A 24241-nucleotide genomic window follows, 5' to 3' on the forward strand; every position below is an offset into this window, starting at 1 on the left:
GTAACGAGGGACGATGGCGGAGGACGCCACAGGGCGATTTCATAAAACGCCAAAAAGACAGAAATTTTCAGCATCGGCCCCAGACCTGGACACAGCCGACAAAACCTGTACAGAACTTAAACAAAGACCAAGATGGCGGACGTCCAGTGTGATGGCGGAGCCGCCCCTTACCCGCCGCTCGTCATCCACCATTGTGTAGTTTTATTTATTATTTATTGTATTTAACTTCCTGACATTTTTGTACAGAAAGCAGCGGCGGCAGGACTCGCGGGACGTTCGGAAGGCGACAATTTTACCATCTTCGTTGTTTCAAAAAAACCAAAGAAAATGTTTGTATTAGGGGGGAAAAAAATCTATCATGTAAACCGGCTTGTCACCCATAGCAACCAGTCACCTTTTATACCTATCAGTTGTCGGTTGCTCAGGGTGACAGGTCAAGGTTTCATGTTACACCGCTCTTAGAATTGAGATTTATGACCATATTTTTTTGGCAATTTTTGTTATATTTAAATCATCTGTCCAATCGAGTCCGAAAAAATGGACGCCAACACATCCTTTAAATATCCCTCGAAGTAAGCCCCTCCCCCCGACACTTTATAAGGAAGTCTTTTCCTGATTGTGAGCATTCAGGGCTGTGACTTCTCTTGTGATTGGACAAGAGTTCTCAGAGGGGAGGGGCATAAGTAACCATGTGATATCTAGACCCCATACTGACACAGCCAGAGGTTTAGTGAGAGAAGGTCCCATTATAAGGGAATCATTACAGTGTGGGCGGCCATATTGCAGAGCACTGACCTGACAGCCCGCCTGTACATTACTGTACATAATATAGAAAGTTTTTGTATTTTCCAGGTGACAAAAAGGTCACTTTAGAAGTAAAGAAGGGGAAGGGAACAAACACCGCGAGGACATAATGTAATAGTGTGTGATGGAGGACAGCACTGCCGAGGAGAAAAAGGATGGTGTAAGGGTTAACTTCCCCGTATATATCTATATCCTTATATACCTCTGTAATCTGACCTCTATACCGCTACCAAGGTCATCATCACCGAAATGTCTCCTCCAACGTCCTGTAATTTATAATCCTCCAAATAAAGTGTAATTTATTGTAAAGCTGCAAAACTGCATTGTGTATTATGTCATGTATATTATCTATAGGAGCAGTATTATAGCAGTTATATTCTTGTACATAGGAGCAGTATTATAGTAGATATATTCTTGTACATAGGAGCAGTATTATAGCAGTTATATTCTTGTACATAGGAGCAGTATTATAGTAGATATATTCTTGTACATAGGAGCAGTATTATAGTAGTTATATTCTTGTACATAGGAGCAGTATTATAGTAGTTATATTCTTGTACATAGGAGCAGTATTATAGTAGTTATATTCCTGTACATAGGAGGCAGTATTATAGTAGTTATATTCCTGTACATAGGAGGCAGTATTATAGTAGTTATATTCTTGTACATAGGAGGCAGTATTATAGTAGTTATATTCTTGTACATAGGAGCAGTATTATAGTAGTTATATTCTTGTACATAGGAGCAGTATTATAGGAGTTATATCCTTGTACATAGGAGCAGTATTATAGGAGTTATATCCTTGTACATAGGAGGCAGTATTATAGTAGTTATATCCTTGTACATAGGAGCAGTATTATAGTAGTTATATTCTTGTACATAGGAGCAGTATTATAGTAGTTATATTCCTGTACATAGGAGGCAGTATTATAGTAGTTATATTCCTGTACATAGGAGGCAGTATTATAGTAGTTATATTCTTGTACATAGGAGGCAGTATTATAGTAGTTATATTCCTGTACATAGGAGGCAGTATTATAGTAGTTATATTCTTGTACATAGGAGGCAGTATTATAGTAGTTATATTCCTGTACATAGGAGGCAGTATTATAGTAGTTATATTCTTGTACATAGGAGGCAGTATTATAGTAGTTATATTCTTGTACATAGGAGGCAGTATTATAGTAGTTATATTCTTGTACATAGGAGCAGTATTATAGTAGTTATATTCTTGTACATAGGAGCGGTATTATAGTAGTTATATTCTTGTACATAGGAGCAGTATTATAGTAGTTATATTCCTGTACATAGGAGCAGTATTATAGTAGTTATATTCTTGTACATAGGAGGCAGTATTATAGTAGTTATATTCTTGTACGTAGGAGCAGTATTATAGTAGTTATATTCTTGTACATAGGAGCAGTATTATAGTAGTTATATTCTTGTACATAGGAGCAGTATTATAGGAGTTATATTCTTGTACATAGGAGCAGTATTATAGTAGTTATATTCTTGTACATGGGAGCAGTATTATAGTAGTTATATTCTTGTACATAGGAGCAGTATTATAGGAGTTATATTCTTGTACATAGGAGCAGTATTATAGTAGTTATATTCTTGTACATAGGAGCGGTATTATAGTAGTTATATTCTTGTACATAGGAGCGGTATTATAGTAGTTATATTCTTGTACATAGGAGCGGTATTATAGTAGTTATATTCTTGTACATAGGAGCAGTATTATAGTAGTTATATTCCTGTACATAGGAGCAGTATTATAGTAGTTATATTCTTGTACATAGGAGCAGTATTATAGTAGTTGTATTCTTGTATATAGGAGGCAGTATTATAGCAGTTGTATTCTTGTATATAGGAGGCAGTATTATAGCAGTTGTATTCTTGTACATAGGAGCAGTATTATAGCAGTTATACTCTTGTACATAGGAGCAGTATTATAGCAGTTGTATTCTTGTACATAGGAGGCACTATTATAGCAGTTGTATTCTTGTACATAGGAGCAGTATTATAGTAGTTATATTGTTGTACATAGGAGGCAGTATTATAGCAGTTATATTCTTGTACATAGGAGCAGTATTATAGTAGTTATATTCTTGTACATAGGAGGCAGTATTATTGTAGTTATATTCTTGTACATAGGAGGCAGTATTATAGTAGTTATATTCTTGTACATAGGAGGCAGTATTATAGTAGTTATATTCCTGTACATAGGAGGCAGTATTATAGTAGTTATATTCTTGTACATAGGAGGCAGTATTATAGTAGTTATATTCTTGTACATAGGAGACAGTATTATAGTAGTTATATTGTTATATATATGATGCAATATTATAGTAGTTTTATTATTGTATATAGGGGCAGTATTACTGAAGGGTTTTTTGTATGGAGGGGAAAAGCAGAATATGAAGAAAGCAGCTCTGATGTCCCTCATTCTTCTTACGTGACACATTACTTAGCAGTAGGTGACTCTTGTACATTTGATGCTTCTTCCATCATAGAGGACCTGTAATCTCTCCTGACATCTCTATTTTAGCAGCTACTTTCATTAGTAATTTACTTACAGTTCCGCAGGATTTTTCAGATGTTGGTTTGTTGTGCGGTTCTTCTATCATTACCACTAGATAAGGGATCAGCAACCTCCGGCGCTCCAGCCGTTCTGAAACTACAACTCCCAGAATACTACTTTCACTTCCATGAGAGTTACAAGAACAGCCAAGAAAGTTTGCATGCTGGGAGTGGTAGTGTCACAGCAGCTGGAGTGCCGAAGGTTGCTGATCCCTGCACTAGAGGCTTAAGAACAAATTTCTAGTAGTCTGAAATAAAGGTCCACCTGGGTGTTACCAGATGGGGATGTGTCCCGGCCCAGTCCACCACTGATTGGACAGTGTCAGGCCGCGCAGGGACACCCAGATGGACCTTTATTGCAGACTAGATACAAGTAGTTACTACAGGATGCATGCAGGAGAGGCGATGGCTCCCCTTTAATTCTGAGGGCTTATGGGAGGGACAAAGGAAGAGTAACAGTAAAATGTGTGACTGGGAGGTTTGCAGCCCTGGGGATGGGATTATGTGGATTTCCCCTTTAAGGCTTTCCCTCAGCCCTTCTAATAATCATCTCCGGTCGCACTATTTGAAGACCACAGAAGACACAGTTTTATTATTTTTATTTTTTATTGTCAAAACACACGAGGATTAATGAGTAACGTCCGGTCGTTAGTGCGGCGCTGACAACATGGCAGCTGTTTAGTCATAACCGGGGACGAGCCTCACTTCCCTTTTTCTGAGGCTCGATACCAATGTCAAGCACCGGGGGGCGCTGTGGTGACACACAGGACTCCAGTCACTAGAAGCAGCACCACCAGCATACACTGCCCCCTGTTGTCCGTGAGGTCTCATTACATGACCCAGGCTGCCCATGTAGGGTAGGGCTGGCAGTGACGTGCCCGTCATTGGCAGCGGAGGTTACCATGGATAAGTGATGTCACTATTCACCTGCAGCATAAGCTCTATGACATAGAAGAACACGCCTCCATTGTATAAGCCCCTCCCACATCACACTTGCCCCTCCTACTATCATATAGTCAACCGCTCTGTGCAAGCTTTGCTTATTGGGTGCTGATCTTCAGTCACGTCTTCTACTCCTGTCGCATCCAAAGCTGCATTGACAACTCTGACAGCAGCTCCCCGACCGGTTTTGTACCGAACTCCGTAATTCACCCAACTATTCCACAATTCCTATAAGCAAATTCTGAACCTCCCAAAATGCAAGGCAGCAGAGTGCTCAGTCCAGACACCGTGCCAGCAGAGGGCAGTGTAGACGTGTGAGGCAGCTACAAGGATAGCGGCTGTAGACTGTGAACGCAGCTTTGGTGGTGACCAGAGTAGCAGATGTGATGAAATGGGAAAATGGTAAATGCAGCTCTGGAAGTGACTGGAGTAGAAGACACAGGATCTCTACATGGTTAAGTAAAAAGAAAATGACTTGGAAAGTGATTCCTAAGTTTACGGAGGCTGAACTCATTGCCCAGTGACCCTCATATGTCCGGAGAACTGCGGCGGTAGGTGCGTCAGATGTGGGGGTTAATTTCGACCCCCACGCCCCAGTCCAGGAGGGTGAATGCGCCCCTCCGTCCGCTCTACGGTCATTAGTTCCCATTTCTTCCTGAGTACACACAGTCCAGCAGGGGTCAGCGGTCCACAGTCCCTGCCGCGGGGGTAGATGCATCGATCCGCCATGACACCCGCAGAAGTACAGACCAATCGCTTCTTCATGTCCAGCAAACGGACACGTGATTGGCCCATAAACCCCGATTCCCTTTTGTATCAGCAGTCGTCACCTCCCCGGATAACACATGTTATAAGGCACCAATGCATAATAACAGCAGACAAGATGGCGGCCACGAGATACTGTCCGGGACCGGCGCGGCGGCCATTTTGGTCTAACATTGAAATGTGAAAACATATTAAATATATAGAAAAGGTAACAATATAAAAAGTCGGCCGCTGCGAGGAGCGCGCGCGATATTAGTAACTAGAAGAATACGGACACGTCAAATCTATAGAAATGTATGTGGGGGGGCGGGCGGCGCCGTTGTCCAGCAACACAGCATGAGCGCCGACAGGAATATCCTGCGTGAGGCCTCAGTGACGATGTGGCCCTGGGGACGGGGTCGGGGCCAGATAAGGTGCAGCATTGTAAACGCGCGGGGGGCGGGGACCCTACTTCCTGAGCTGCAGGTTGTCCAATATGATCTTCTTGTGTGCGGCGTCCAGCACGCCCGCCTCCTCCAGATCTTCCTCCACAATGTCGCTGCAAGACACAAGGTGAAGAGATGAGCACAACCCATACATATTCACACTGAACCATCCTGCAGCCTAAGCCACTAGGATGGCTCGTTCTTAACCTGAAATTCATTTCCTGTCTGCTCTCTTACTCCCATGCTTTACCCTGCAGCTTGGCTCCATTATCAAACAGCTACAATTAATTGTCTATTGGACACTTATTCATTAGGCTCTGTCCCCCTTTCTTTACGCTGCAGCTCTGCTTGCTCAGATTGACTCCTGTGTATAAAGCTGGAGCGGTGATTACATCAAAGTCAGAAGATTATTATAACCTGCAGGAAACTGAAGGGAGGAGCCTCGATAAGGGGGAGTATATACTGCTATATGCGCCCCCCATGTTGGGTCTTATAATTAGGCCATCCCAGGCAGCCATGATGGGGGGGTCTCATCTGGGGGCCCCCTCTTGTGAACACTGCATGAGTCATCCTTACCTGCTCCCACTGTGTTCTGTTGCCATCTAGTGGTGAGGACGCTAACTACCATCGAAGTACATATCAATAAGTGAGGAAAGTATGTGAACCCCTGAGCTTGCTGGACGTCCATGGCGGATAGTAGTAGATACACATGCTCCTACCTGAGGAATTCCAGGTCGTCCCAGCCATTGTGGAGGAGCCCCGCCTCATATCTCTCCAGCCCGATGGCCCGGAGCCACTCGCCGACACTGGAACCCTGCAGAGAGTGACGACCCCCCTGGTACACAGCCTGTAAGGGAGAAGATGGGAGTCACCCGGGGAGCGAGGATGACACACATAGGCCGATATGGTATTCAGGGGCCCAGGAAAGCTGGGTGACGGAGAGCTGTGACAGTGGCTCGGTTAGTTGTCACCCAGCTTTCCCAGGAGCTGATATAACCAAGGACGAGAGTGAACGGGCTCCTACCTCCTCGGCCAGGTCCTCCTGGATGCTCTCGCGGATGCAGTGCGGTGGGAAGACCAGCGGGCGGCTGAAGTCCATGCTGCGGGGAGGAAGCTCCATCTTGCCTTTCCCGGACAGGAGGTGGGCGGAGCGGCCCTGAGGCTCCGCCTTGCTCCCCGAATAGTCCACCTCGCTAAGAGTGCGCGCCATCTGCAGCACGGAGCAGGAGCGGTCATCCTGGTGCGCGGCGTGAGCGTCCGCCATATACGAGGGCTGAGGGGTGGGTATAGGAGGCCGGGACGTGGTTTTGGGGTGATACTTGGTTTCAGGGAAGTCGCTGAAGGTGACGCCCACCCGGACCTTGCGCTGATCGGCCTCCTCAGACGGTCTGGGGTGCAGCTCGCTGGACGTCATGTAAAAAGGATTATCCAGCATCTCAAACTCGGCTGATTTTGGGAGAGGGGGAGGTGGGAAATCGGGGGGCGGCAGATTCAGGGTGCCGACATCTTCGTCGGAGGAAGTCTCCTCGCTCCGGGAGCTCTGCTGAAATGGACGCTGCTGCTGCGCCGGAACCGTGATCTGGACTTTGTTTTTGGGGGCTGCAGAGGAAGCAGCTGCCTGCCCATCGGGGGTTAACATCTGATGGGGCACGCCCTCCAGGACGTAGTAGGCGGGGTTATTGAAGCTGTTCTTTGAGCCGAGTCCATCGCCTTCCGCCTGCGCCTCCATCTTACACCTGGGAAGGGAAAGCACACAGCGATCAAGGTCTGCGTCCTGCCCCGGAGACCCTGCCAGCGGCAGCTCCCCCAAATATGTGGGGTGCACTGTGTCCTGCAGCTGCTGATGGACGCAACTACCCCCCAAATCCTAAAGGGATCCAAGGAGGTTATAATTACTTTGTAAATCCATTGCTTTTCTTATACTCCAGTCACTTCCAAAGCTGCACTCACAACTGTACGTTGAGGTCTTATACTCTAGTCACATGAGAGCTGCAGCGAGACGTTTACTAGCGCTGTGCAGACAGAAGCAGCTGAGATCCCATAATGTTCAGAGTCTGCACTACAACTCCCATAATGCACCTCAGCAGAGGAGGACGCATGGGAACATAAAGCGGCGGTCTGTGAATGCAGCTCTGGAGATGACTGGAGCAGAAGATGTGAAGCGACAAGGTAAGTAAAGGATTTACAAGTCTGATGGTCGGGCTGCAGATGGCGTCACTACTACACCCACCGTGCCAGTGCCGGGTCCTCCTTGAGGGTGGTGGGCAGTGGAGCAGGCGGGCGGCCGGTCATGTGAGCTGGTCCTTTCTCGGGCCCCTCAAACAACTTTCCGGGGGCGGGGGCCTCGGCTGCTGGATGCTTCCTGCTGCTGGATCTACGACCAGAGAGAAACGTAAACGGATCAATGACATCATCAAAGCACGTGTGGGAGGAGGGGGGGGGGGAGGAGGGGGGGGGGGGAGGAGGAGGGGGGGAGGAGGAGGGGGGGGGGGAGGAGGGGGGGGGGGGGGGCGGGGAAGCGGTATTACTTGGTATACTCGTGGTTGGGGCGGGACATGGACGGCGGTTTCCCTTTCACCGCTCCGGTCTCGTCTTTGTCAATACTGATCCATTCTGGAGGAAGAGAAGAAGTCAGGTCATGTGACCGCGGTTTCCGAAGCTCCTCCCCCTCAGCCCGTGCCGTTTCTTTATCTTACCGTAAAGCCGCTCTCTGGTTCCCATGCGCTCGGCCGGCACCCGCACCTTCATGTTGCCCCGGATGTTCCCCGTCTCCTCTCCCCGGTGAGACAGGTAGGTGAGAAACTGCTGCGCCGTGCTGCCAATCATCGACTTCAGCGCAATGACGCACTCGCCTGCAGGGGGAGACACGTGACGTGCTTACGGTGCAGACATCGGATAATCCAGCATCGCTCCGGGGCTTGAGCAGTGGACGTGCCGGAGAATCAGCATCTGATACCCCGACAGCTTCACCATTGTCCTGCCACTTTCTGATGGACTTTATGCTTTAATTCTTTGCTATTTTCAAGATCTCTGCTTGCTGTCAGTCAACAGGCTAAAACCTGCATCAGACTGTCCCGTTAGGACAACTTCTCTATACATCTACACACACATGTATCTCATGTCCCCATCTTCTCTACCCGTCTGATACTCCAGGACCTACGTGACAGTACTCCTAGGTGCCCGCGGGCGCAGGAGCCACCCCACCGGGAGTGATCACTAGTGGCAGAGGGTGGGGGGTTCTCTATGGCACAACTGGCAGCTGGGACCCAACGCAACGGGAACAGAGCTGCGGACTGTGGACAGGTAAGGAGTAAAGTCAGCTCCAAGGCTGGACAACCCCTTTAAGGGGTTAAAGGATTTTCCCCGTGCTATAGTCCCTGGCAGAATCACGTCCTCGCTGTGTGATCTACATGGAGGCACCCGAGGCGTCACGTTACCACGTCCTCACCGTACGACTCGTATCCGTCCATGGACTTCACCGTCAGCAGTAAGTGCTGGTCCTGGAGGTACTCGATCTCGGAGAGGATGGGCCGCAACTGGAAGAGCAGGACAGAGACGGGATGTAGCACGAAATACACAGAGGGCAGCGCCACCTGGTGGTAGGGGTGCAATAATCTGCAGCCTGTATGAATGTGTGTGTCAGGACTGAGCAATGTTCTGCAGGTGTCTAGAGAGGTCAGTGGTGTAATAATCTGCAGAATATATCACTGTGTATCTGTCAGGAGGTAGAGAGGACAGAGCGATGTTCTGCAGATCTCTAGAGAGGTCAGTGGTGTAATAATCTGCAGAATATATCACTGTGTATCTGTCAGGAGGTAGAGAGGACAGAGCGATGTTCTGCAGATCTCTAGAGAGGTCAGTGGTGTAATAATCTGCAGGATAGATCACTGTGTATCTGTCAGGAGGTAGAGAGGACAGAGCGATGTTCTGCAGATCTCTAGAGAGGTCAGTGGTGTAATAATCTGCAGGATATATCACTATATATCTATCAGGAGGTAGAGAGGACAGAGCGATGTTCTGTAGATCTCTAGAGAGGTCAGAGGTGTAATAATCTGCAGGATATATCACTATATATCTATCAGGAGGTAGAGAGGACAGAGCGATGTTCTGTAGATCTCTAGAGAGTTCAGTGGTGTAATAATCTGCAGGATATATCACTATATATCAGGAGGTGGAGAGGACAGAACGATGTTCTGTAGATCTCTAGAGAGGTCAGAGGTGTAATAATCTGCAGGAGATATCACGAGGAGGTAGAGGGGCGATGCTCTGCAGCAGGTCACTCACAGTTGGCAGCTGTCTCGACGACCACTGGACCTTCAGGAAGTTGACGTTGTCGATGCTCTGACTGTCGTTCTCGCTGCTCTTCTTATATTCTGTTGGAAGACAAGATGCCCTCTTAAAGGGGTTGTTCGGGATTGGGGACTGTGGTTGAGGCGGACCCCAGACACCTGAACAGTCCATACCTGCCTGTCCTACCTGTATAGACACCTGAACAGTCCATACCCGCCTGTCCTACCTTCATAGACACCTGAACAGTCCATACCCGCCTGTCCTACCTGTATAGACACCTGAACAGTCCATACCCGCCTGTCCTACCTGTATAGACACCTGAACAGTCCATACCCGCCTGTCCTACCTTCATAGACACCTGAACAGTCCATACCTGCCTGTCCTACCTGTATAGACACCTGAACAGTCCATACCCGCCTGTCCTACCTGTATAGACACCTGAACAGTCCATACGTGCCTGTCCTACCTTCATAGACACCTGAACAGTCCATACCCGCCTGTCCTACCTTCATAGACACCTGAACAGTCCATACCTGCCTGTCCTACCTGTATAGACACCTGAACAGTCCATACCCGCCTGTCCTACCTGTATAGACACCTGAACAGTCCATAACAGCCTGTCCTACCTTCATAGACACCTGAACAGTCCATACCCGCCTGTCCTACCTGTATAGACACCTGAACAGTCCATACCCGCCTGTCCTACCTGTATAGACACCTGAACAGTCCATACCCGCCTGTCCTACCTGTATAGACACCTGAACAGTCCATACCCACCTGTCCTACCTGTACAGACACCTGAACAGTCCATACCCGCCTGTCCTACCTGTATAGACACCTGAACAGTCCATACCCGCCTGTCCTACCTGTATAGACACCTGAACAGTCCATACCCGCCTGTCCTACCTGTATAGACACCTGAACAGTCCATACCCGCCTGTCCTACCTGTATAGACACCTGAACAGTCCATACCTGCCTGTCCTACCTGTACAGACACCTGAACAGTCCATACCTGCCTGTCCTACCTTCATAGACACCTGAACAGTCCATACCTGCCTGTCCTACCTGTATAGACACCTGAACAGTCCATACCTGCCTGTCCTACCTGTATAGACACCTGAACAGTCCATACGTGCCTGTCCTACCTGTATAGACACCTGAACAGTCCATACCCGCCTGTCCTACCTGTATAGACACCTGAACAGTCCATACCTGCCTGTCCTACCTTCATAGACACCTGAACAGTCCATACCTGCCTGTCCTACCTGTATAGACACCTGAACAGACCATACGTGCCTGTCCTACCTGTATAGACACCTGAACAGTCCATACGTGCCTGTCCTACCTGTATAGACACCTGAACAGTCCATACACCGGCACAGAAGCTAATTATGCAGAGCACATTGAGTGCGTGTTAGAAGGGAGGGACTGAGCGCACAGGGGCAAGATCAGGCGGGTTTAGGTGGGGATATGTGCGGCGGGAGGCGGAATGTCAATGAGGGGGGCGGGTGCACAGAGGAGGTGTTAGTAATATGATGGACAGCTCAAACAACGCCACACACGTAACATACATGTAATCAATCATTGGGGGAACGTCGGAGCCCTGGAGAAGTGGTAAAAATACATAAAACCATCATGGGGGGCCTTGAATCAGCTATATATGGTGAGATAACATGTTTTAAAAAAAAAAAAAATTGATCACAGACAACCCCTTTAACCCCTTCAGGACTCAGCCTTATTTCACCTTCAGGACTCAGCCTTATTTGCAAATCTGACCAGTGTCACTTTATGTGGTGATAACTTTAAAACACTTTGACTTATCCAGGCCATTCTGAGATTGTTTTTTCGTCACATATTGTACTTTATGACACTGGTAAAATGAAGTTAAAAAAAATTCATTTTTATTTACAAAAAAAATACAAAATCTACCAAAAATTTGGAAAAATTAGCAAATTTCTAACTTTCAATTTGTCTACTTCAACGATACATAGTAATAACTCCCAAAAAAAATTAATTTACATTCCCCATATGTCTACTTCATGTTTGGATCATTTGGGCAATGCGATTTTATTTTTTGGGGACGTTACAAGGCTTAGAAGCAAATCTTCGAAATTTTCAAAAACACAATTTTTTAGGGACCAGTTCAGGTCTGAAGTCACTTTGCGAGGCTTACATAATAGAAGCCACCCAAAAATGACCCCATTCTATAGACTACACCCCTCAAGGTATTCAAAACTGATCTCACAAACTATGTTAACCCTTTGGGTGCTCCACAAGAGTTATTGGCAAATAGGGATGAAATTTGAGAATTTATTTATTTTTGCCAATTTTTCCATTTTAACCCATTTTTTCCACTAACAAATCAAGGGTTAACAGTCAAACAAGACTATCTTTATTGCCCTGACTCTGCCGTTTACAGAAACACCCCATATGTGGTCGTACACTACTGTACAGCCACACGGCGGGGCGTAGAGGGAAAGGAGCGCCGTGCGGGTTTTGGAAGGCAGATTTTTATGGACCGGTTTATTTACACCGTGTCCTGTTTCAACCCCCCTGATGCACCCCTGGAGTAGAAACTCCCTAAAAGTGACCCCATTATGGAAACTACGGGATAAGGTGGCATTTGTTTTTTGGGGACTATTTTTAGGGTACATATGATTTTTTGTTTGCTCTATATTACATTTTTGTGAGGTAAGGTTACCAAAAATTTAAATTCTGAAATTTCATCTCCATTTGCCATTAACTATTGTGGAACACATAAAAGGTTAATAAAGTTAGTAAAATCAGTTTTGAATACCTTGAGGGGTGTAGTTTCTTAGATGGGGTCACTTTTAGGGAGTTTTTACTCTAGGGGGGCATCAGGGGGGCTTCAAATGGGACATGGTGTAAATAAAAAAAAAAGGCCATCAAAATCGGCCTTCCAGAAACCATGTCGGTCCTTTCCTTTTGCGGCCTCCCTTTTACTGATACAGCAGTTTACGACCACAAATGTGGCGTTTCTGTAAACTGCAGTATCAGGGTAATAAATATAAAGTTTTGTTTGGCTGTTAACCCTTGGTTTTTACTGGAAACGACGGATTGAAATGGAAAAGTGCCAAAAATAGCTGTTTTGGCACCATAAAAAAATAAAATAAATTGGGACCGTGTTAATCTGGGCGGTTGGGTCATAGGGTATTTTTAGAGAGGAGATTCTTACGGATGCGGCGATACCTAATAAGTCAATTTTTTTACAATTATTTAGGTTTTAGACTATATTATCTTTTTCGCTACAAAAAAATTAATTTTTTGTATCTCTAGTCTAAGAGTCTGTGGAGAAACCAACCTCGCCACTGGGTTTTGGAGCGGCCTGTTTACCAGCCTCTTGCCCTACGACTATGGCCCCGGGACATATTACCCTTCAAGAACAGTGTAACAGAACTGTGCCGCATGTCTGGACTGTTGATAGGACCGTACGCGGTCAGCGGTGTATACTAAAGATTCTGTGGAACTAAAATCGGATGCGCAAATACACGAACACCGCTGACCCTTACCTTCTTCCATACGGAACTTTCAGCTCCAGAGACTAAGTCCCGTTCGAAGATGGGACTTGGTCGTTTTTCTGCATGAAATTGACCGACCGCACAGCCCAAATCTATGGAACTGTTTTGGGCAGGAGATTGTGCTTGCGGTCGGTGATAAAGGACTTCCACTGAACTTTTGATCCGCTGGAGGGATTTGTGTGATTTTTGGAAGTGTTTATGTTTGATGTATGCTGAGTTTAAATATGTAATTTTTATGGAGATGGAATGTATGGTTTTAAAGTTATAGAGTATGTTTAAAAACTGTATTTTTACTGTCTGTGATAGTTATATTAATCCATAATTATATCCCAGACAGAAGGGAGGATTTTGTGTGTTTGGGTGGTGATTCCTGTCCTGTTGTTCTCACATGTGTATTGGCGATTTCCCTTTGTCCTGAGAGATCATTGGATTACTCCCCGGTTGTCTCCAGGACAGAGAGGAGGAAACCATGATGCATTGTGGGGATGTGTTGTGTCTGTATCCTGAATTGCTACATATCTGTCCTGTGTCGCAGTCTCCCTTCTGGTCCCCTAGGGGCGTGAACGATTGGTTGCTGTACGTACATTGTATGTGTTGTAATATATTGATTGGTTGTATTTCAAAACCCTGTGGGCAGTACTATGTTTGTGGATAGTGAATAAAAGAGGCTGTACGTGAAGTACAGTCAGTTCCTGTTTTATACCTTCATGAAGTCTTGGCTCATGTTTGGGGGATGGAATAACTACACTCTTGTGGATTGCTATATCACAATACTCCCCTGAGTATAAGCTCTTGTAAGAGCTTGCTCCTGGTTCCTGTCTCTGGATTTAGGAGAGGTTCACCCACTGGAGCCTGGAGCCTTGTCGTAGGTCCAGGGTGGGTAGGAGACGGCGAGACCTCCACCAAGCTTCGGCGGTTCGTGGGGTCTGCAGCGCTGACGGTGTCAAGTGGAGTGCTTGGAGTCCTCTGGAAGCACTAGGAGCCACTATCGACGGAGGTACCCGGTCGGGGTGCTAGGCGTTCCGTTACAGAGTCATTTTTTAAAAGTTTTTTAGCCGATTGTATTAGGTAGGGGCTCATTTTTTGCGGGATGAGGGGACGGTTTTATTGGCACTATTTTGGGGGCTATATGACTTTTTGATCGCTTGCTATTACACTTTTTGCACCATTTATTTATTTTTATTTTTTTGTTTTACCGTGTTCATCTGGGGGGGTTAGGGGTATATTTACAGAGGAGATTACCACCGACGCTGCGCTACCTAGTAAGTCTACATTTTTTTTTTTTTAGTTCTACAAAAAAAATTATTTGGGTGTCTCAAGTCTGAGAACCATAGTTTTTTTGAATAGTCAGTGGCTAAGTTGGGGAAGGGGATTATAAATTTAGTACTCCATGGAAGTGTGGTACTCCCTGAAGCAATCGATAACGCAGAGGCCCGGATGATCAGGGCACGTGTCACATTGAGTTGTGGTGTCCTTCCGTATCCCCCTCCTGCGACACACTCTGCACCTTTTTTGGGGTTCGTCCCTTCTTTCCAGTATGGGGGACCACACCTGGAAAGTGTTGGCCAGGGATGATCCGGGCGCCTCCAATTCCCGAGGTACTCCGGCCTGCTCTTTCCCGGTTTGAAAAGATCATGTCTTTGAGGACTGCCTCATAGAACTGGAGGAATGTCCCTGTGCTGCCAGCGCTTCGGGACAGCACAAAAGAGTTGTACAAGGCAACCTGCACCAAGTAGACCGCAACTTTTATGTACCATGCCCGGGTTTTGCGCATGGCGTTATATGGCTTGAGGACTTGATCAGAGAGATCAACTCCTCCCATATACCGATTGTAGGCGACGATACAATCGGGCTTGAGGACCGTTGCCGCGGTACCTCGCACAGGGACAGGGGTGGTGCCGTTACCGTGGATTGTGGACAGTACAAGGACATCCCTCTTGTGCTTATATCTGACCAGCAACAGGTTTCCAGTGGTAAGGGCACGGGTCTCACCCCTGGGGATAGGTACCTGGAGGGGGTGGGTAGGGAGGCCGCGTTGATTTTTCCCGCACGGTCCCACAAGCGAACGTGGATCTGGCGGCGAGGGACTGGAACAAGGGGATACTAGTATAAAAGTTATCCACGTAAAGGTGGTAACCCTTATCTAGCAGTGGGTGCATAAGGTCCCACACAAGTTTCCCGCTAACACCCAGAGTGGGGGGACATTCTGGGGGTGGAATCCGGGAATCTCGCCCCTCGTACACACAAAACTTGTAAGTGTACCCTGAGGTACTCTCACAAATTTTGTACAGCTTCACGCCATACCTCGCCCGCTTAGAGGGAACATACTGGTGGAAAATGAGTCTCCCCTTGAACGCAATGAGAGACTCCTCAACCGCGACCTCCCTTCCAGGTACATAGGCCTGTACAAATTTGGCCCCAAAGTGATCAATGACAGGCCTGATTTTGTACTGGCGGTCATAGGCAGGATCACCTCGGGGGGCAAGCTGCATTATCTGCATAATGCAGGCATTTCCGGATGGCCTCAAACCGGGAGCGTGTCATGGCCGTACTGTAAAGTGGGGTCTGGTAGAGGACGTCCCCACTCCAGTAATGCCTGGCACTGGGTTTCTTGACCAGGCCCATATGCAGCACGAGGCCCCAAAATGTCCTCATTGCGGCTGCACTGACCGGGGTCCAGCCACTGGGCCAGGCCAAAAAGGAGCCCGGGTGTTGAGCAACGAACTGTTGGGCGTACAGATTCGTCTGCTCCACCATCAGATTTACCAGTGGGTCACTGAAAAAAAGACTAAAAAAGTCGTATTCAGTGAAGCCCAGTGTGGGAATCTGGATTCCTGTTTGGCCTTCAAAATCAGGAATCACGGGCTCGTATCGCTCTGGGCTACACCAGACAAGTTCACCGGTAGGGGGCTCCGATGGATTTAACTGGTGGGCCGGGAAACCAGTACGAGCCCCAGAGCTGCTCGTACTAGGCTGGGCCACAGGGTCCCTAACATGGTGGTCCCCTTACTCCGCCTTGGGGGCTCATCATCATCGCTAGATGATGAGGAGGACGCGGATGACAACAGGAAAGTGGGGTCATTCTCGTCCTCACTGGGACTCTCGGACTCGGAGGCAAGATGGGCGTATGCCTCCTCGGCCGAGAACATCTGGCGGGCCATAGGGGAGTGTGTGTCTGCGTGTGTATGTGCGTGCGTGTAAATCTTTATTAGGTGTGCGTGTGTGTGGTGCTTGGGTGTTCACGCACTTACCCTATAACTATATTAAAAAAAAAAAAAAAAAAAAGATCCCTAACTAAAAAAATAATAAAAAAAAAATAAATAAATAAATAAATAAAAATAAAATACAAATGCGCTGTGGGGCGGGGTGGGCGATGCGCTAACAGTGGCCGGACGCAAAGAGTGCCGGCCACAGATAGCGCATGCAAAGAAAAAAAGAAAAACTTGCACCCCCAAAAAGAGTGTGTGTGTGTGTGTGTGTGTGTAGGGGGGGGGGGGGTCCAGGGTCACACAGCTAAGATTTATTTATATATTTTTACCTAATCTAACCCTAAACTTGCCCTAACTACCCCTGCCTACACCACTACCTGCCTGCCTGCCCGCCCCTGCCTCCTAAGGTGCCTGTTGGCACCAAACACTCACAAGATGGTGGGCAGCACGATCTCCTGCTGCTCTCCCCGCTCCACGGACCGGAATGAGGGAGGAGAGCAGCGGCGGAGATTCAAACTTGCCGCGCTCCGCCCACATGCCGCATGGGGACCAATCGCAGGCGATCCTGAGAGGTGACGAGATCGCCACCTCACAGGATCGCAGGACGGTGATTGGTGGTGTATAATCACACCACCGATCACCGTCCTTTCCGGGTTACCGGGTCATCAAAGACCTGAATAACCCGGAAACGCAGAAAACCGCAGGTCTGAATTGACCTGCGGTTTTCTGCGATCGCCGACATCGGGGGGTGACAAGACCCCCTTGGGAATTGGTACAGAGTGCCTGCCGAATGATTTCGGCAGGCATTTGGTTCCGTGATAGAAAATTCTCAGGACGTACCGGTACGCCCTATGTCCTGAAGAGGTTAAAGACACACTCACCTAACACACCCTGTTCTAGGTATGGCAGGGCCCCTGGAATGAGCACGTGGCCCCTGTTGGTGGGGTGGTACGTCTTATGTTCTGTGCTCTCATGATCCACTCACCCTCTAAACATCCAGAATAAAACTCGATGAAGAACTTAGTCCTGCTCGCCGTCTTCACTATGGCCTCGATGTTCTCGAACTCTATGTAGGCCTGCTCCGATGGCTTCAGCAAACCTGGACATAAGACGGATTGTCAGCTCAAGGGACAAGAGCTGAGCAGTCAAAAAAACTTTATGTATAAAACACAGACCTTTCTTCGAGACAAACTGTGATGTCACTCCGACCTCGAAAGATGCGAAGACTGGAGAGTGATCACTAGTCATGATGTCATCAGAGCAGCCTGAGGAAGACAAGCAGGAGATGACATCACAGGTGCACACAGGACCCACAACCCCCGACTGCCCAAGTGTCATAACCGGAGCTCACCGTAAGAGTTACATATGATGTGGGTTTCCGGGTAGGATTTCCACAAGATCCTGTCACACCAGGAGGGGACATTAGTCCGTACCTGGAAAAAGCCAAGAAGAAGAAGCTCAATTACTACATCAGAGGCACGAGGCATGGCACACCTCACTCATGTGACTACTCACCCCCGTGGGTTTGTGCTTGTGCCACACATATGTGTCCCGGGAGCCCCTCTCATAGCGATATGTGGGGGGGAACGTGATCTCCTCCTCACCTGTAACAAAGTGATGGGCGAGGAATACAGAGGTGATGATGAGGAGAGTAGTGCGATAGGATGATGGGGGGATAATCTGAGGGGGAAGTAGAGCGATGGGGGTTATGTTGGGGATCGGGACTTACTGAATCGTAGGAAGATCTTGTTCTTCTCCTTTTCCAGGTTGAGTTGGTCGACTTTCAGAAGAGGCTCAAACTCCTTGCGGCTGATGAAATTCAGGATCTCCTGTAATCCGGGAATATCACATGAGAACAGCGCGGAGGAGCACCCAGGAGACTGGCACCAGGAGGCGCCCACAATGTGCCGAGCCACACGGCTGCCATGTTATGTGGATCTATAGGTGACTCACCTGCACATCCATGTCCAGGCGGTAGTTCAGGTCTCCGAACCAGAAGAGGTGAGTGAAGCGGAGGGAAATGTCAAAGGAGTTCAGCTGCTTATCCCCCAGAGAGAGGAGCCGCAGGATGTCCAGGTAATTCTGATTGCGCCTGAGAGCAAGAGACGAGAAAGACGGTGAGATGTGAGACCGGCACCTGAAAGGTGTCACATGGAAGGCAGCGACCCCCCTCCTGGCAGGACAACAAAACCCCACATCCGGCAGGACAGCGACCCCCCCACCTCTCGGCAGGACAGCGACCCCCCCCACCTCTCGGCAGGACAGCGACCCCCTTCCCCCCCCCCCACCTCTCGGCAGGACAGCGACCCCCCCCCCCCCACCTCTCGGCAGGACAGCGACCCCCCCCCCCAGCAGGACAGCGACCCCCCCCCACCTCTCAGCAGGACAGCGACTCCCCCCCCCCCCACCTCTTCAGCAGGACAGCGACCCACCACCTCTCGGCAGGACAGCGACCCACCACCTCTCGGCAGGACAGCGACCCACCACCTCTCGGCAGGACAGCGACCCACCACCTCTCGGCAGGACAGCGACCCACCACCTCTCGGCAGGACAGCGACCCCCCCACCTCTCGGCAGGACAGCGACCCCCCCACCTCTCGGCAGGACAGCGACCCCCCCACCTCTCGGCAGGACAGCGACCCCCCCCACCTCTCGGCAGGACAGCGACCCCCCCACCTCTCGGCAGGACAGCGACCCCCCCACCTCTCGGCAGGACAGCGACCCCCCCACCTCTCGGCAGGACAGTGCCACTGCCAAATGCTGTGACTGTATAGCATTTTCATATGCATAGCACAGGCAGTGGCGGGACACTCAGGACTGCAATCTAAAGACCATGAATTACCTGGCGGTTTTCTCGTTCCCTGACGTCAGATGACAGTTCACAAACCCGAACGAGGTGCCATTAAACATGAAGGATATTCCCACCGCGCCTTTATTCCCTGCATGAAGATGAGACAGCGTTACAGTTGCCATCTTGTCTTCCGCCACTGTTATACGCCATGCTGTAACCTGCGCTCTTCCTCACCCAGGGTGTTGGCGATTCCGGTCTTGACGCTGGACGTGCTTATATGCGTGATCCGGTTCTCGTGCTCCAGACGAACCAAGACGACAATCTTAATATTCCACAAGGACTGCATGGCGACCTGCAGGGGGCAACACCAGAATCACAGTAAAGCTCAACTAGATCAGACAATGGCTTGCCTGGCAATTCCCTAACAGAATGTCACGATGGGGACGTACCGGCCGATAGTCCAGCTCTGTGCACTCCTTCAGCATAACCCTCAGAAAATCCACCCACTCTTTATCACCCACAGAATTCTCTTGCGTTCCGAACACATAGATATCGTGAGGTATGGTGACCGCCATCTCATCTAGCGTCTTCCCTAATCCTTTGGAGCCCATCCAGGAGGTGATGTTTTTCTGCGGTGGAACACTTCCTGTGTAGGAGATGACAACACAAAAGTTTTGCAGCAGGCAGTAATACGAGATCTGCTTTTACCACATGCTTTGCTGACATCTGGTGGCCGATATCAGAACTACCATATTTCATTTACAACTTCTCACCCATGTTCCAGGTCCCTATGAAGACGGAGATCATGTCAGGCTCATCTTGGTTGGAGTGCTTGTTCTTCATTAACTGAAGCAGTTGGCAGAAGGCTTCACGTTTCTAGAAAAAGTAGGGGGCATCACGGTAACAGACAGATCCGCACAGTCCAAAAAGCAAAACGACTACTCCCATTAGACAGACTTCAAATATAAATCCAGGATAAACCCCTCTGGACTTACTGCATGGACAATCCTGGCCAACCCCTTTGAGGGTCGTTGTCAGCCAGGTCACGACTCAAAGTGTAGGGCATGTGGTCGCTCTTACCCTGGCGCTGACAAAGATGAAGTCTTTCCGTTGGGTTTTATCCTTCTCCTTCTCAAACACGATTCCAAGCTTAGATGGCACCCGCTGGGACTTGATCAGCTGCCGGACTGGAGGGACACAGGCAGGAGCGGCTTTACTGCGACATTTACAGACAGTGGAAGGAACAACAGCCCCCAACATCCCAGCTCTAGAATGCGTCACGGCCTCTACACCTCTCACAATGCAACACTCAGAGGTATGTTTTGCGAAGACAATGAACCAGCAGGGGGCGCAATTTAGTTTTGATAACTGCTGACACTGCCTATGTCATACCTACTGACGCCCCTGGCACAATACTCACTTTTATCATGGGCGAAGGTGTTCCAGTCCTCCTGAGCCTCTTTCACCTTCTTCATGACCACGAGTTTTCCTCCGTCCACATCCACGGTCAGCGTGTACTTCTGAGATTTCACTATCTTGGTGAGATCCAGCATGTCCAGTTTCACCTGTAGGACATAACAGGGACTTCAGGGTTGGATGCAGACAGAGGAAATCGGCAGAAGCAGCACTTGTGCCCCCGACATCTCCAGCGGTGGAGATGGACCCGGCTGGACGCTGACCACGTGTGCCATATCTAATCCCCTACAGGCAGGGGAGGGTACTGCAGGGTCTGCTCACCTCAAAGGTCTGCACAGGGATGCTCTTCGCCTTCCTGGAGGATTGCGGCACGGGAGCCGACTGCGCCGAGCTGCTCATGTCCTGTAATGCCTTCAGGGCCTAAGGGTGAGAAATACAAATCAAGATAGAGAGATATTGCAATCATATACACAAACACACACAGGACATGCTTGGCCTCCCTGCAGATATAATGCTAGAAGCATCATTAAGACGTAGGAGTTTAATTATTCAGATGCCACCTGCCCCCTCCTTCCTCTGCTGTGACCCCCTCCCCTCTGCTGTTACCCCTTCTTCTCCTCTGCTGTGCCCCCCATTGCTGGGACTCCCCCGTCCCTCCTCCTCCGCTGTGATCACCCCCCATCCCATCTCCGCTCCCCTATCCTTCCTCTGCTGTGACTCCCCCGTCCCTCCTCCTCTGTTGTGTCCCCCTCGCCCCCCCTCCTCCTCCGCTGTGATCACCCCCCATCCCATCTCCGCTCCCCCATCTCTCCTCTGCTGTGACTCCCCCATCCCTCCCTCCTCCGCTGTGATCACCCCCCATCCCATCTCCGCTCCCCTGTCCTTCCTCTGCTGTGACTCCCCCGTCCCTCCTCCGCTGTTGTGTCCCCCTCGCCCCCCCTCCTCCTCCGCTGTGATCACCCCCGATCCCTCCTCCGCTGTGATCACCACCGATCCCTCCTCCGCTTCCCTGTCCCTCCCTCCTCTGTTGTGTCCCCCTCTCTCCTCTGCTGTGATCACCCCCGATCCCTCCTCCGCTCCCCTGTCCCTCCCTCCTCCGCTGTGTCCCCCCCTCCTCCGCTGTGTCCCCCCCTCCATCCCCCCTCTGTGACCCCCACACCCACCTTCTTCTCGATGCTGGACAGGAAGTCCTTCAGCACGGACAGCTTGCACACCAGGCTCTCCAGCTCCTGCTCACCGCTCTGGTTTGCAGCCTGAGAATGAGAGGAGGGGGAGATAACGTCCTGAGGACCCCAGGGAAAAAGAAGCTTTTAAGAGGCGGCTCCGCCTGCACATGGAGTAACACGTCTCCATTACAGGCCGGGTGTGGTGGTCCGGAGCCCTCCTCACTACCGTGCGGCTGTGATCTTATACCTCCCTGTCATAACTTTCTGTGTGAGCTATAACGGCACCATCGCAGTGGGCAGAGTCTCCAGACGTCAGCTGATGGGGCATGTTCACACAGTGGAGTTATCACGCAGACTTAGGCTACATTCACACGACCGTATGTGTTTTGCGGTCCGCAAATTGCGGATCCGCAAAACACGGATACCGGCCGTGTGAATGTAGCCGGCCCTATGATATAGCCGGCGATTGCGGACAAGTATAGGACGTGCTCCATCTTTTTTGCGGGGCCGCGGAACGGATCTACGGATGCGGACAGCACATTGTGTGCTGTCCGCATCTTTTGCACTACCCCCCCCCCCTCCGCTCCAGGCACACTACCCCCCCCCCTCCACTCCAGGCACACTACCCCCCCCCTCCGCACCAGGCACACTACCCCCCCCCTCCGCACCAGGCACACTACCCCCCCCCTCCGCACCAGGCACACTACCCCCCCCCTCCGCACCAGGCACACTACCCCCCCCCCTCCGCACCAGGCACACTACCCCCCCCCCCCTCCGCACCAGGCACACTACCCCCCCCCCTCCGCACCAGGCACACTACCCCCCCCCTCCGCACCAGGCACACTACCCCCCCCCCTCCGCACCAGGCACACTACCCCCCCTCCGCACCAGGCACACTACCCCCCCTCCGCACCAGGCACACTACCCCCCCTCCGCACCAGGCACACTACCCCCCCTCCGCACCAGGCACACTACCCCCCCTCCGCACCAGGCACACTACCCCCCCTCCGCACCAGGCACACTACCCCCCCTCCGCACCAGGCACACTACCCCCTCCGCACCCGGCACACTACCCCCTCCGCACCCGGCACACGACCCCCTCCGCACCCGGCACACGACCCCCTCCGCACCCGGCACACGACCCCCTCCGCACCCGGCACACGACCCCCTCCGCACCCGGCACACGACCCCTCACCTGCTGCAGAATCTTGGTCACCATGGGCGAGCTCTGCTGGTCAAAGATCTTTGAGAGAATTTCCAGCCCCGATAAAACTTTATCAACTTCCCTGAAAGTGAAAAAACAAAAACATAATAACGAGGTTACACTAAGGGTAAAACAAGGAAAGGGGGGCAGGGGCGGGGCACAGAAAATTTGGGGTGTCCTAAGATAAGGGAGGTATTTGGCTGTGACACCACAGTGAGGACTGCCGTGTCCTGAAACCCTTGTAACAAACGTAACAATCCTTTAAAACAGGAGAAACTTCATTTTCAAGATCTCTGTTTGCTGTCAGTAAATGCAAACATCCTTTCTGACCTAATACTTCTCACATCTGAGGGTTTGATACAATTGTATCCAGTCCAGATAATTCCCCATCCACATGTCTCTCTCCTGTCCTGCTACAATCTATTAGTGCAGGGAAAATCTAACAGTCTGGAGTCCAGGATCCAACTGTAACAAATGCTCAGCTGTGAGCAGTATGAGGCCTGTGCAGGTTTACAGCTTCTTCTGAATGCGGACAAGGTGTATACCCATTCACTCACAGCAAGCAGAGATCAGTTAACTTTGGCGCCACCAGTGGGAAGTCTCCACGGGGATTCATTTATTAATAATTTGCATATTTAGAGAATTGCGCCTAATTTATTTTCTAGCACACGTCTCTTAACAAAAGTGGCGCACTGGGGAGTCTGCGGGAACATATTGCACCTTAATTCACAAGAGAGCAAGAAAGCTGTAAAATGAGGGGGTGGAGCATGACAAAATCTGAATCCCTGCCAAGCTCCACCCCTCGTATCCTGCACCAGATATGACACAAGCTTTGCCTGGAGAGCTCCTATGTATTTGAATTCCTGTGGTAGCTGCTGACGGATCCTCGGCCGTGTCTTACCCGTGCAGCCGCTTGCAGGAGAGGACCAGGGTTTTGTTGAGGTGCGGCAGACTGGTGGCCCCGGATTTCACGGCTTCTAGGTCCAGGGCGTAGCTGCCCTTCAGGTACTCGTGAGACACGGTGCTCAGCCCGTTGGCGGAACTGCGACAAAAACGTGGAGACGTAAAGAGCGCGGCGGTAACATCACTGCGCAAACTACAGCGCAG

General features: G+C 49.8%; 1 protein-coding gene across 1 annotated transcript in view; it reads right to left on the reverse strand.

The window, feature by feature from the left end:
- Nucleotides 1-5116: 5116 nt before the first annotated feature.
- INPPL1 (inositol polyphosphate phosphatase like 1) overlaps nt 5117-24241 on the reverse strand; it is a 32027-nt gene continuing 12902 nt past the window's right edge. The window contains exons 5-28 of the mRNA XM_040426574.1: nt 24036-24176; nt 23126-23216; nt 21928-22017; nt 21086-21184; nt 20769-20913; nt 20429-20535; nt 20122-20224; nt 19798-19994; nt 19583-19700; nt 19400-19496; nt 18512-18650; nt 18288-18387; nt 18074-18162; nt 17910-17991; nt 17734-17823; nt 17544-17657; nt 9804-9892; nt 8968-9055; nt 8216-8371; nt 8048-8132; nt 7750-7893; nt 6544-7255; nt 6239-6366; nt 5117-5632 (exon numbers count right to left, since the gene is read on the reverse strand). Of these exons, the coding sequence (XP_040282508.1) occupies nt 5542-5632; nt 6239-6366; nt 6544-7255; nt 7750-7893; nt 8048-8132; nt 8216-8371; nt 8968-9055; nt 9804-9892; nt 17544-17657; nt 17734-17823; nt 17910-17991; nt 18074-18162; nt 18288-18387; nt 18512-18650; nt 19400-19496; nt 19583-19700; nt 19798-19994; nt 20122-20224; nt 20429-20535; nt 20769-20913; nt 21086-21184; nt 21928-22017; nt 23126-23216; nt 24036-24176 (3295 nt within the window). The 3' untranslated portion in view covers nt 5117-5541. The remainder of the gene's footprint in view (nt 5633-6238; nt 6367-6543; nt 7256-7749; nt 7894-8047; nt 8133-8215; nt 8372-8967; nt 9056-9803; nt 9893-17543; nt 17658-17733; nt 17824-17909; nt 17992-18073; nt 18163-18287; nt 18388-18511; nt 18651-19399; nt 19497-19582; nt 19701-19797; nt 19995-20121; nt 20225-20428; nt 20536-20768; nt 20914-21085; nt 21185-21927; nt 22018-23125; nt 23217-24035; nt 24177-24241) is intronic.

This window comes from Bufo bufo, chromosome 3, assembly GCF_905171765.1.
Source record: "Bufo bufo chromosome 3, aBufBuf1.1, whole genome shotgun sequence".
Taxonomy (NCBI): domain Eukaryota; kingdom Metazoa; phylum Chordata; class Amphibia; order Anura; family Bufonidae; genus Bufo; species Bufo bufo.